The 14,891-nt window shown below is 31.4% G+C and overlaps 1 protein-coding gene across 2 annotated transcripts in view; it reads left to right on the forward strand.

Moving 5' to 3' along the window:
• Positions 1–1,586: 1,586 nt before the first annotated feature.
• The window catches only part of LOC139516081 (protein starmaker-like), a 32,114-nt gene continuing 18,809 nt past the window's right edge, over positions 1,587–14,891 (forward strand). For both annotated transcript variants that reach the window (XM_071305900.1, XM_071305899.1), the window contains exons 1-5: positions 1,587–1,746; positions 3,550–5,903; positions 7,567–7,652; positions 8,398–8,521; positions 13,981–14,112. In XM_071305900.1, the coding sequence (XP_071162001.1) occupies positions 3,582–5,903; positions 7,567–7,652; positions 8,398–8,521; positions 13,981–14,112 (2,664 nt within the window). In that variant the 5' untranslated portion in view covers positions 1,587–1,746; positions 3,550–3,581. The remainder of the gene's footprint in view (positions 1,747–3,549; positions 5,904–7,566; positions 7,653–8,397; positions 8,522–13,980; positions 14,113–14,891) is intronic.

Here is a 14,891-nt window from a genome sequence, read left to right on the forward strand (position 1 = left end):
AGGAATTTTTTCCGGTCTTTTTGTCTTGTTTCCCTCTTTGTTTCCTCATTTGTGTTACTATAATAGCGCTTGTATTAAATTTGAGAAGAAAAATCAATATATTTCCCACTATATCTATGTATCCAAGCAACTATATTAGTTCAACTGGGCTTTTCTGTATGTTCAAATGTTAAGCATTGGAAACGAAGCGATATTCAATAATCAGTAAAAGAAATATGACTTTCTTTCAGCGTAGTAATAATCTAAAAAAGTCAAATAGTCAAAATACTGAACTCTAAGGAAAAATCAAATGGAAAAATCAAAAGCTAAAACACACCAAACGAGTGGAAAACAACTGACTCGTTACAGCCATTTCCTCACGTATGAAATTGTGAAGCAGTAGCAAAACCTCTCAACTTGACTAAAAACTATTGCAGTTTTTACATTTTAAAAATCATACATTTATCTATATCTATATCAAGGATTTGTATAGTAAGTATAGTACTATACAAATCCTTGTCTATATGTATCATTTTTATTTATTGGATTCTTATTTTAGACTATCTGCATTCCATATATTATATGGAAGCAACAGGGGCGGATGCAGGAATTTTCGAAAGGGGGGGGTGCTAACCCAGGGCACCCAGGGCAAAGGGGGGGGGGGGGGGGTGCAAAACATATGTCCCGATACAAATGCATTGATCGGCAAAAATAAAGGGGGGTGCGCACCCCCGGAACCCCCCCCCCCCCCCCCCCCCCCCTGGATCCGCCACTGAGCAAGCTGTGCTACTCTTCTTGTAGGAATGTTCTTTTATTCATTCGTCTTGTGTCAGACAGGAATATGACAGTTGTTGTCTATTCGTTTGGTGTGTTCTATCCTTTGATTTTGCCATTTGACTAGGGACTTTCCGTTTTGAATTTTCCTCGGAGTTCAGTATTTTTGTGATTTTACTTTTTATACAGGAGCTTCTCAGAAAAATATCAGACATTATCTTTAAACCGTTTCAGTTAAGGTCATTTCAATAAGGTGTTAAAACATTTGCTTAGAAACTCAATATTACTCCCAAAACACTTAAAAAAGAAGAAATTCCTTCACTCAACTGGATACCCAAATTACAAAAGTGTACAACCAACGTTATATTTCCTGAGTCTTCAAAATGCTCCACGAAACTTACTCCAAATCATTAACTTCTATATAATACCAATAAAAAATCATCTGGGTATTTTCTGGGTTTTTTTCCCCCTTGAAGGATTCAAGACTACTGACAGATGCCATTTGGTAGCAATTCAATCCCTAATGAGTATTTGCTAAGAAGGATCCTTTCCTTATTGTGCTGTTACATGACTCTTCGTGTACATGCGGAGATGATCGGAAGATTTTTCTCATATTTCTTGTGATTCTATCTGGCAGTCAACATTATGTCTAAATCTGTAATGTTTTGCAATGTTCAAAACCGCTCTATATAACTACCCCCGTGTTTATGTTATTCAATGAATTATTATGGTGGACGATAGTTGTCTCGTTGCATTGTGATAGTTTAGTATTGTTTTCGAGTGCGTTGTAGTCTATTACCTTTTTTACTTTATTTGTGGAAATAAGATGTTCTGTTTTGCCGGAAGTAAGCAAATAAATGGATTGTGGGGGAATAAAAAGTGTCAGAATATCTTTTTTGATGACAAACCACAACTGTTTCAAGCTGTTTTAGTGTTTTTGGGTCAGAAATTGGGACAGATACTATCTGATATAAGCACTGACATCAGTTTTCTGTAAGTGTGTGTCATGAAATGTCCAAAGACCTGATTTTTTATAGACTAAAAACGTAAATATGTCATGCCACAGGTGTGTCGGAAATATCTTTTGCATACAAAAATACCTTATCTTTGAAATATGGGACACGAAACATACAATATAACAACCTTTTCCTCAGTAGTAATAGGTGCTCCTATCGACAATTTCCTACAATGCCGAGGAAATTATATATTTGCCTGGGTTGGAGAAGATCCTTATTGAATGGGTATTTCCCAATTTAATATGCTTTTAAACCTAATTTTAATTTCCTTTTCCATTTGATTATTTTTTTATAATCCATGTGTCGTGTATTTGATCTTAGGTGTTCATCTGTCAAAATCGAGCATGACAAATTGACATCAAATTTTCTTGCTTCTGTTCATTAATACCCATTGTGATCATGGTGATGTCGGACAAAGGAGACTAATGGCATCACATAAATGTAGAGTCTTGAGTGGGTCTCATTGCTATTTGGGTCTTAGCATAACGAAGATATGCGGATTTTTTATTAGCGTGAAATTCAAATTATTGTGTCGTATAAATGGGAAATTACAAAAAATGAGAATTGCTTACGTAGATAGTGTAATCGGGATTCGGGAAACTGACAAAACAGTAAGTGGGATCAAGGATCAGAACCCCCCGCCCAAAAAAAGCGAGACCCCCTCATGACAGTAGTGCTCAAATTGAAAAAAAAAACCAAAGATTGAGATTTATTTTCAGTTGTCTTAAAATCATTAAACAAACAGATGACTATATATTAATCCACTCCCTTACAAAAAATTGCAATAATAAATAATAAATGCACACAATAGTTTCTAAATTTACAGTACATATACATTTGTACATGTATTAAACCCAAACAATTTTCTGTGGATGGGTTGTATCATGATATTTACTGTCATGGCACCAATGTTCATTAAATATTTGGAGGCCTCTAACTTATTCACTTTAAACCACATGAACTACTTTAATATATGTATCTATGTTTTGGTAAATAAATCATGGCTAGTTTTAATATTAACGTGACAATCATGGTCAATGTTTCAACTTAAGCTTGTTTGCAAAACTCTTCACAATAAAACTTATCTGTAAAATATCATTCTGTATATTATACAAATTTTATAATGTTATATATATAATAAATATACACATATATATAGATTCTACGACTGTATCCAGTCTGCACCAAAAACTTTTTCAACTACTAGTCTGAAGACCAATAATCTGACATTTTTGTTATTGGGCCAAACAAAGTTTTGCAAAAACTAACTAGTCCTAACCAAATTTTACTAGTCTGGGGCATCAGACTAGTGGCTAACCGTGCAGACTGTGTATCGAGTGTAATACGATATTTATCCACTTGAGACAGTTAAATTTTCAAATTTGAAACGCGAGGCTTGCCTGAGCGTTTTAAATATTAAAAATTTAACTGTCTAGAGTGGATTAAAATATCGTATTACACAAGATTTGGTGGTGGAATCGGTTTCTCTAATGATTTTCTAACATTATGCAGGCAAACTTATTCCTTCTTTTCGAATGATCTGCTAAAAGATGTGTTCTTTCTATGTGACGTCATCAGGCATGGTCGCCTTTTTTCATGCCGTCACAATAGGAAATTCAGAGGAAAGCAAGAAAATTTGATGTCATAATTGGATTTTAACCAATGAAGTACTGAAATCAAATGAACCACACATTGATTTTTTTTTATACAATGGGTGCAGAAAGGGATAAATTGACAAAGAATTAGAGAAATATTTATATATATGTCCATTATTTTTTAGGACTTAAAGCTGTGAAGATTGATGGAACAAACATGTCAAACGTAATACCAATTGTTTCATCTTCCCCACCCCCTTTGGAGGATACAGGGGGTTTTGATGATTGGGGAGATGATGATGATTTTGGAGGGTTTATGGGAGCAGATCAGACTCCTAGTACCTGGAACAACTCTGTCAGTACTGATAATACTAATACATGGAACAACTCAATTAATGAGGATAAGTCCACGACATTAGATGAAGTCAACGCAAACATTACAAATAAAATACCTCATAATTTCACAAATGCAGACAAAATTGAAAATTGCAAAACAAAATCCAGTCCATTATCACTTAATTTAGATAAATCCTTGCCTTATGATAACATATCAAATGATGTGTCTAATGACCAACACACAGACTTAACAGAAAGTAAAACTTCAGACACAATCAGTGGAAATTCAACAGGAGATTCAGGGTTGTTTGACGTGTCTCCAGTTCCTATATCCGAAGACACAAAAAGCGATAATTCAGAAATTTCTACTGACCAAGAGACATTCCAAAACACACCAGAAGACATTCCATCTGAAGAAACAACAATACAAAACAATGTCTTAAAAACAAATTCCGAGAAAAATTCCAATCACATTGGTCAAAATGATGATGGTGAAATTTCTTCGACGATACAAGTTTCTCAAAATGTTGAATCGGAGAAAGTTGAAAAGGTTTGTGATGTGGATACCGAAAATGAAAATAAAAAGGACACTGTTGTTGAAGAATCTATAGGTAGTTGTCAATTAGAAACAGATGAAATTAATGAAGAGAATGTACTCTCTAATTCGTGTAGTTCGCTGGACAATGACGGTGCAATTTCTAGTGATGAACTATGTTCTAGTCATGAAGAAAAACAATGCAGTATTGAGTATGCAGCTAGTCAGGAAATTGTGAACCAAAATGATGTTGAAAATCAGACAGATAATATTGAAAATTCTGTGCATTCTTCGGATGAAAACTGTCTTGATAAGTTTGAAGTTTGTGGAGGCGAAGAAAATGAAAATGTTGCTGAAAATGATAACATTAATACCAATTCCCCTGGGGAGACTGAAAAGATAAATGAGATTTTAGAGGATGAAAAAGTTACAACTTGTGATGATTTGGAAAATTCTGATGAAGAGTTTGCCGATTTTAGTATGGCAGAATGCAGCGAAAATCATTCTTCTGAAAATTTAGTGCAAAGTGTGAAAGTAGAATTGGAAAATTCAGTTCAGGTTAACGATTCTGAAAACAATGAAAAAGTTATTTCATGTACAAACAATGACAAAAATCAAGACACCGACATTAAAGACCGAGAATTTGAAGATGAAGTAGAATTTGCTGAATTCCGTGATACAAAAGGAGACAGTGACAAAGATATTGAAAATGTCAGTTCATCTTCTGCCGAAGAAAGTAAAGAAGTATCTGCAATAAATTTTGGTTCTGTTCAATCAGGAGAAAAAGTGGATGAAATTATAAAAGATGATTCAGATAAAAATATTTCAGATGAAGATAAATTTGCCGATTTTAGTTTTGCTCCAGTAGAAACAGATGAAAGTAAAGAGGTATCTGCAACAAATATTGATTCTGTTCAAATGGAGGTAAAAGTGAATGAAATGATTAAAAATGATTCAGATAAAAATATTTCAGATGAAGATGACTTTGCCAATTTTAGTTCTGCTCCAGTAGGAACAGACAATGATGGTGTCAAAAATTTATCTTCATGTGTTAAAAACGAATCTACGAACTCTGAAGATCAAAGTACAGGCTCTGTAGATGCAGAAGAATGTTCCAATAACTCAGGTTTAAAACCTATTGACAAAATTGAACAAGTTGAAATTTCAAATTCCACAACAGCCAATGTTGAAAAAGATAATTTTGCAAACTTTTCATCAACACAAAATGAAAATGAACAGCAAGAAGTTGAACAAACAAACTCAGAAAGAGATTTAAATGAAGACAATGAATGTGCTGACTTTAGCTCAGCTGCAAAAGACAATGAATTTGCTGATTTTAGCTCAGCTGCAAAAGACGATGAATTTGCTGACTTCAATTCAGCTTCAAAAGATGATGAATTTGCAGACTTTAGTTCTGCAGTGATAGAAAATGATGATTCAGAATTTGGAAAGTTCAACAATTCAGAAGACAAGTTTGACAGTGATGATGAGTTTGCAGACTTTAGCTCAGCCACAAAAGGTGATGAGTTCACTGACTTCAGTGCCACAGGATCACAGGAGCAAGCATCTTCATTCCAAGCTAATGACAAATCTGACTGGGCAACATTCCAACAAACAACTACACCAGAATCTTCGAACACACCTGTTGAATCCAGATCCTCTACACAGGTGAGTGAAGAAAATGGTTTTATTTTGATACCAAGTACATGTACATGTACAAGACACACTTTACAGGGTTTAAAATTAGCTGGGTCAAACTTGCCAATGACCACTAAAACTTGGTGTGAGCTACTCAAATATCTGTTTTTCTTGTATTTTGGCTATCAAAGCTGTACATGTGGACTACATGTAAGATTATGCTAAAAATGATAAAAATCACCATTACAAATGCTCAGTGCATCACGGTCACAGATGGTGATTGCTGGTGATTAAGAGTGATATATAACATTTTGATTTATAACCCTACAAGTCTTGTGAATTTGACACCTGCATTTCACTGAAAAAAATACTTTTAATAAATCAGGTTGCTGCTATAGAATGACAAATTTAAATTAAAATGATTGATGAGTGTGTTCATGATCAGTGTCCAATAAAAAAATCACCTTTTCTACAATTAAGTTATATTTCATATCAGAAACCTCTAAAACACCTATTGAATCATGCCAGCTTCCAAATCTAGGTATTAAACTTTGCTAAAGATGTTTGCCACAATTTTAGTACATGAAGCAGACTACAAAAATAACATTATACTGCTACCACACTTAAATTTTGTAGTAGAAGAAATATACAGTACCCTAATTTTTCATAGATTAGCATGATCATTTAAATGGCTTTTTAAAAATCATCTACATTTTTACATGTACAAATGTACAGTGTTATGTGAAAGTGTACATGAATGCAATTGTTAAGTGAATTGGAATTTCCCTTTCCGTCAATCGACTCAAGTTTTTTGTTTCAAAACATTGAAAATAAATCAGTAGATTGTATTTGGAAATTTTCTATGAGAACCAAAGAAACAGTATGTCTAGTCCAGAAACATGATCAAGTGCAGTAGTCTTACACCATACACATATATTAAAAATGTGGGAATTTTAATATTGTGAAAATTTCTTTTCAGAAAAACATGAAAATATCAGTAGTTATCTCTTTCATGTCAAACATAAAATCAATAAAAAAAAGTTGTTTGTACATTGTAAATGCTGTGTAACATTTTGTAAAACATAAATATTTATCCCCAGTGAAAAAAAATAATCTTAAGCCCATTAATGGGACAAAGTAAACATGACAAGATGTTTCATGTACAAATACATGTGATATATATATGTTGTGTAAGTTTAAGAAATATCTCATTCTCCCTGTAGGTTAATTACAGAAAACATGTAAAGCTTTGTTCATGTTGTTCAAATAAAGATGCATGTTTTTTTTTTCAAATAATTAAAACCATTAATTATTATGTTAATGTACATTCAATGATAAAGATTATGATCAAATATTATTATGGTAAAATTATATCATTATGGGAATTGAGTTAGACCCCAAGACAATATTATTGGTTTGTGCTAAGCATGGTTCATATTCAGGTCTCATTGGCATCATCTCAGTCTGATAATGAAAATTTTCTGATTTTTATACCATGATTATGATAAGGGTTGATGTATATCACATGTATCATGTACATGTACTAAAAATGTATAGCTTCCTGAAAATTGCAATTAAACCCACACAACCTTTGATACTGGAAATATACAGGATAACTGTCATTCAGGTTCATGTTCATGTTGCAACTGTGAAAGTTTTGATCTGACCATTAATAAATTTATGTATTTTGTAGAAAAATGTTGGCAGCTTGTTGTCTGGATGTTTCGAGACCACTGCAGTTATATCTGAGGGCGCCACTGATTTAGATGTAGTTGTAGAGTAAGTACATGCTTAGATCACATAGTGATTATATTAACCCTTTCCTCTATAATGACACCTTTTGTGTGCTGTCTACTTTTATTTACACTAAATACACATAAAAAATTACTAAAACTCTTCAAACTCGTACAAAATGTAATATGAAGGTCAATGCAAGATCCTTCCATTCTAAAGACTAAAGCTATATAAAAGACACACATTGTTATGTAATTGGCTTATAAGTGGATTGACTTGTACTTGAGTAATACAGTAGGAAGTAGTTGAAGATGATTTTACTTATACAATACATCTAAGTGAACAGCCCTCCAATCTCAAGAGTCTTCTTTAAAAATTATTTCTAATCTCTGATTTGCATAAAGATATTCTGGTATGATATAAAAATTATACTGATTGTGTAAGAGTACTAAGACCCTTGTGGGAAGTCGAGGTCGTTAAAATCCTCATCATATAAAAATAGTAAGTTTATGGAGAACAGAAAGTGTAAGCTTGAAGTTTTGTTATCAGATCTTCCTCCCCCCTCCAACTGTGAAAGCAGTTGTGAGTTTGTATATATATATTATACAAAAGCTATAGTTAGAGGAGAGGATAAGGTGTCTGTGTAATGCAAGGCGGTGTTGTCGTAGCAGTTAGAAATAAAAAGTACAGGTTCCAGCCCCGCTCTGGGAGGAAGTAACAAATCAGATCTACTCTAACATAGTTAGGTTGATTTTCTAGGCACTTTATATATATTGTTTTTTTTTTACAGAGACAATAGTAACCAGTTATGGATGAAAATTCAGAAGATGGATAACTCTGGGCAGCTGAAATGGCCACAATGTTCTTGTAACAAAAATCTTTATGTCTCGCTAAAGATTGATACTAAGAATATAGTAAGGAAACCCAAGCAATTTTAGATGCTTTGTTTTATACAAGTATAATTATTAATTTTCTAATTAAAATCTGATTCAGAAGAATGTTTTGTGCTGTCAATGAAAGTTATTAAAATTTAATTTTAACGATGAGTCAGATTTTAATTAGGTTTTATCTAGTCACCTTTTGTGCTTTTTTTTTGTGTCGTTCACATTTTATATTAACTTATGTTGAAAAAACCCATCTAGATCAAAGTAATGTGATTAATTCAATTATTTTGCCAATGTGCTTTCATATGTCATTCTTTATTAAATTTTTGCTCAAAGCAGCATATTTATTAGCATTTGAATAATACTTTTGCAACGTTTTATACATTTTTGCTCTAAGTAGCATATTTATTAGCATTTGGATAAAACTTTTGCAACGTTCTATACATTTTTGCTCAAAACAGCATATTTATTATCATTTAGTTTTTACTTTTGCATCGTTTTTAACGTATTTACTAATTCTTACTCAACCAGTTTTGTTTAAAAACCATTTTCAAACAGCTTCATATATTATATTTTTGTAGATATGTATTATTTGGTGCATTTAACTATTTATTTTACTATTTTGTAAATAAAAATGTGGACATTAGGGTACCTGGCTATTAAACTTGGTGTTATGGTTTGAAGTTATATAATTTATTAATTTGATATTATACATAGTTTTATTGAATGTCACAAATTAGATTTATTAATTGTCACAAATTTTAGTTTATTTATAGCTCAAGTGTCGCAAATTTTAGTTTATTTATAGATTAGTCTGCATCTTGATCATTTATTTATTCTATTTATAAAAATAAGATGTCTCATATTATCTAGTATTAACAAGATTGAATAAGTAAATGAAATCTTGTAGAAAAACAAACGTTAGTAGTCAACTTAATATTTAACTATATCAGAAATTATTTTATCTAAATCGCAAACTAGATTAAAAAAAGAAAATTTTTGTTGTAGCTATCAGTTATTTTTACTAGAATTCCCCTTTCATCTGTTATAAAAGTGTATATTTGTTCCTTTGAATTTGTTAAAAATTCCTATTATATCCAAACTATAAAACAACTTTTCTTTAGAAAATATGTTTATGTACTTTTGACTTAGTAATTTACTCTTTTAGATAAAATGAGACAACTATTTTGATGCATGGAATTTCTTTGTTTTGTTATAGATCTGTTTAGATGTATTATAATCAAAGATTTATTGTTATGCCCCAGTTGGCACTGAAGGCCAGTATTTATAATTATACGCTATTGCAATGTACCTGATGAACTAGATTACTTTCTTATCTGAAAACCTATTGATGACAAGGTCACAATCATCTGGTTATGAACATTACATTTACAATTTTGCCTTACCAAACCAACAAGATAGTCATAAATGAAAAGAATTTACCTGTAGGTGAAGTTCACCAAATCATGAAAAAAACTTTACTTTCACATTTTGTGATTCATTTGTAATTTATAACATTTGTATTGAGAAAGCCCTATGCACCTTCAAATAGAGTTCTCATTTTCATTTGATTTTTACTAGACAAGAATAATTCGACATCTAAAAATTTTGTTCTATTACTTTAACAAATCCTACAAAGTATAAGAGAAAATAGATCTCTGAATTATATTGACGACTGCCAATCAAACACACCCCTCCCCTATTAATTGAAAAATAAAACGGACAAAAGAATTCATATAAATTTTAAATTGTGTCATTTTGTTATGATGAGCTGAATTCAGGATTAGTAATAATGGAAATAGTACCAAATTAGATTTATAGACCTCAACCATGGCCACCATTTTTTTATGCCCCACCTACGATAGTAGAGGGGCATTATGTTTTCTGGTCTGTGCCTCCGTTCGTCTGTGCGTCCGTCCGTTCGCTTCAGGTTAAAGTTTTTGGTTAAGGTAGTTTTTGAAGAAGTTGAAGTCCAATCAACTTGAAACTTAGTACACATGTTCCCCATGATATGATCTTTCTAATTTTAATGCCATGGTCCACTGAACATAGAAAATGATAGTGCGACGTTCAGGTTAAAGTTTTTGGTCAAGGTAGTTTTTGATGAAGTTAAAGTTACATCAACTTGAAACTTAGTACACATGTTCCCTATGATATGATTTTTCTAATTTTGATTCCAAATTAAAGTTTTGACCCCAATTTCACGATCCACTGAACATCGAAATTGATAGTGCGAGTGGGGCATCCGTGTACTATGGACACATTCTTGTTTATTATTAATATGATTCTTTCAAACCAGATAAAAGTCTAATTGCTTTTGACGAATTATCATTATTCGATTAAAAGAAAAAGGGAAATTTAACAAAATCATATATCCGATTCATTTATTTTGATCTCACTTGATTAAAGATTGAACTCACTACCGCTACTATACAAAATTGCATATTACCCCTTTTCACAAATGAATTTCCCAAATTTGGATTTTAATGCCAAATCAATTTTTCTACAGTTTTTCACCAGATCCATGATATTTCAAAGACAGATAACAAACTTTCATTGATGTTAGGTAGTTGCTATCATGGAATTATTTGAAGATTTTTTCCATATTTTTCAAATTTAGGAACTTTTAAGTAGTTTTTCAGCAAATTTTTCAAAACACAGTATAATCTTCTTGAGCTTAAGTATTAAACCTGAATCTTTTAACTTCACAGTAAGTTCCACACCTATTAAAGCTATGCATCTCCCATTATGGACATGATGGAATTGTAGAAATATTTTCCCATATTTCCATATACATTTTGTACTTAAATTTTCATTATAGGCTATTTTCCATTATTTGAGAAAAACTTTGCTCAACCATTCGAGTCTCAATCTATTTATGATGTTAATATTGTCAACATCATGAGAATTTATGTCTAAACACTTAAGTTTTTAACAATCATGATTTTCATCTATATTTGTGTTCTCATACTTAATATCTAGTCAGTGTGAAATAGTTGAAATTGATACCTGATTTTAAGTTAGATAGTTTATATAGTCATGTCTGTCTCCTATTTGAGTTTGCAATTGAGTTTATTTAAGCTAGTAAAATTTGACATAGAATTTGAGCATAACACAACAGAAAATCTTCTGATAAGTGTGAGCATTCAAATACTTATGAAAATCAACATAAAATTGTTTTAGTAGTGTTAGTATTCTGATCTTTTATAAAATCTAATATCAGTGTGATTAGTAGGAACATATCAAAAAGTTGGAGAAGTAGGAACATATCAGGAAAGTGTAAGTAGTAGGAACATATCAGAAAAGTCTGAAGTAAGAACATATCAGGAAAGTGTGAGTAGCAGGAACATATGATAAAATTTAGCAACAGTGTGAATAGTTCAAACATATCAGAAAAGTGTCAAGTAGTAGGAACATATCAGAAAAGTGTCAGTAGTAGGAACATATCAGAAAAGTGTGAGTAGAAGAAACATTAGAAATGTAATAAAAGTAGAAGTAGAAAAAACATATCAGAAAATCTAGTAACTGTGAGCAAAAGGAGGGAAAAAAATACAGAAATATGCTGAAAGGGGAGCATTTGAACAGATTAGAAAATATACTGATGATGTGAGCATTAGAACACCATAGAATATCTATGAGAGTGTGAGCATTTGAACATAATAGAAAAGCTAGTGATAGTGTGAGCACTTGAACTCTCCAGAAAATCTACTGATAATGTGATTCAGAACACAATAGCAAATCTATGGAAAGTGTGAGCATTAGAACACATCAGAAAAGATTCAACTGATAGTCACTATGCTATACAAAATTTCTGGGGAGAACACTATTAGTGTAAGCATAAGAACACAATAGAAAATCTAATAATATTATGCGCATTAGAACACTATCGTAAATCTACTGATAGTGTGTGAGCATGAGAACGCATTCTGTGATACAATTCTCATTCATTGATGAAGTTATGTAGCTTATTTTGTTTTATTTAGTTAAAAAAAGTAGCAACTTTCAAAAACTTTGAATGATTTATTCAAGAATTTCACTGTATGAAATATACTTAATATGTACTTAAACCTTTATTGTACGGATCTGATTTGTATTATATGATGAAAAGATAGGGTGGTACAATATTTTTTGATTGAATGCATGAAGATGATTTTATACTTGGAGCAAAAATAAAAATGGTTCAATATGAACAATTAATACTTAATAATTTAATCAGGAACTGTAAATTCAGATGTTATTTGGTGCATTTGTTAATTGTTGATAAATGGGGAAAAAATTTAATATATTGCTACAAGATTTAATGGGGAATTCTTATTCTAAAATGTGATATTTATCCTGTCGATTTTTTTATGATAATTAAAAATCACAAAAAATCTGAATTTACAGCATTTATTAATTTTGTTGTTATATTTTTGAAATGGCATTTGTCTTTAATATTAAAGAAATTATCAAAACCAGTTTTATTCTTTTATTTTTTAATCTCAGTCGAGATTCTCCATTGCTCTTTATTTCTATAAAATAATATCATCTTCATGGATTTAAAGATTGAATTGGTTGTCCTTTCTGAATGTTTTCACTGAGTGAAAATGTTCATGAATCATTACAGCATAAACAATGCATGTGCTAACACAATTTTTTGAATTCAACATTTGAATTTTATCCAGAGCTATTTGAAAATTGCTAAGTATTTAATTCAAAATTACCAGGATGAACAGTCTTTTCCCCAAATCAGATTAACCTGAATTTCAGCTTTGGAGTTCAATATTTGACAATTGTTGTGTTTCTTTTACATAAGTTATAATAGAGTTGAAAGAAAATGTGTTGATAAATATATGGTTTATGCTGTAAAGTCTGTGTAACAGTTGGTAAAAAAAGCAGTGTTCCAGGATATACCTGATGATGAAATTGAGGGACAAAAATTTGTCACTTTTTATTTGCATGTCCTAACTGCAAAATTCTACAGTTTTGTCTTTATTTGGAATTTGATACTGAAATGTTCTTTAGTTGTTCTATGTATTTTGTCAAAATTCAGACAACTCTTCATGGTGGATCTGCCCTTTATGATGAGAATTATGGTTCCACAATACCCAATTTCTGTGCAGATATTTTTTCAATGTTATTTCTCATGACAAAATGCTGGCAATATTTTCTGTTTTTCTTTGTGTTTGAGAATTTTGACAGGAATTGAATTGGTCTTCATTAGAACGTAGAACTATCTGACAGTATATTATATATTATATACCTAAGTTTCAACACTATAGGATCTTATTCGGGGCTCTATTCTTAAATTCTTTGAAAATCAAGATATTAAAACCTGTTAATTGAAACTACAAATCTTAATTGTAAAGATTTAGGGCCTAATTAAGACCTTATTTAGAACTCCTTAGAAGTAAAGATTTTATACATAACTTATTTAAAGTTTAAGATGGTTAGCTTTGATTTGGATATTGAATTTGTCAACACCTCTGATATAAGATTTTCTTTGATAGTTATTTGGTCAAAAGAAGCCCACAGTACCAATATATGCTTCCAATATGACTTTACTAGAGCCTACAAAAGGAGCACCAACATTAATACCAGAGGTTCCTCTTGTGGACACAAATAAAGAAGTGGAGATTAAGGTTAGTGTACTCATCTCAAATTAATGAAATAAAATAAAAAGACCAAGTAGAGGTTAAGGTCATGCATGATATTTCAGTATCCTTTGTTACTGTGGATTCATTATTATTCGTTGGATACTAATTTTCGATGGTTTTATGGGTACAGGTGAACCATGAATTCAAAAGTTCAACAAATAACCTTTTTTCAATAGATTTTGTTTACAGACAATGGCAAAACCACAAAATCAAATTTCCACGAATATGCAAGTGTTCAGCTATCCACGAAAAATAAATGAATCCACAGAATATCAATTCATGAGGCCATTTTGAATAGAAGAGGAAATATATATAAGCTATAGAGAACCGTGACCTTTGTCAGGATAACTAACAACCCTAATCTGTTGAGACCAGAGTTGAACTTGCTTGCCATGAGTAGTGCCAAAAAGATGTAGGGTATATATAGGTGTTACAGCAACAAAACAAAGCCAGTGTTATAAAAAAATAAACATAAGATGGTACTTGGATTAAAAAAAAATAGTTTTACATTTTTAGAGACCTTTGCTGCTTAGTGTTCTAGGTAGCCCAGGATGCTTCCAATTATCAAGTAGATCAAAATAAATTTGTTAATATTCAGTCCTCTTGTCATTAATGAGACCAAAAGAACAATTATTGTTGTACAAAAATTGTTGAATTTCCTCAAAGGAAATATAACAAGTAACTGTACAATTCACTTCATTGTGTCACCTTCTTGCTTGAGTTGTTTGTTAACAAATATGACCATATGCATCCTGTATTTCAGT

The sequence above is a fragment of the Mytilus edulis genome, chromosome 3 (genome assembly GCF_963676685.1).
Source record: "Mytilus edulis chromosome 3, xbMytEdul2.2, whole genome shotgun sequence".
NCBI lineage: Eukaryota > Metazoa > Mollusca > Bivalvia > Mytilida > Mytilidae > Mytilus > Mytilus edulis.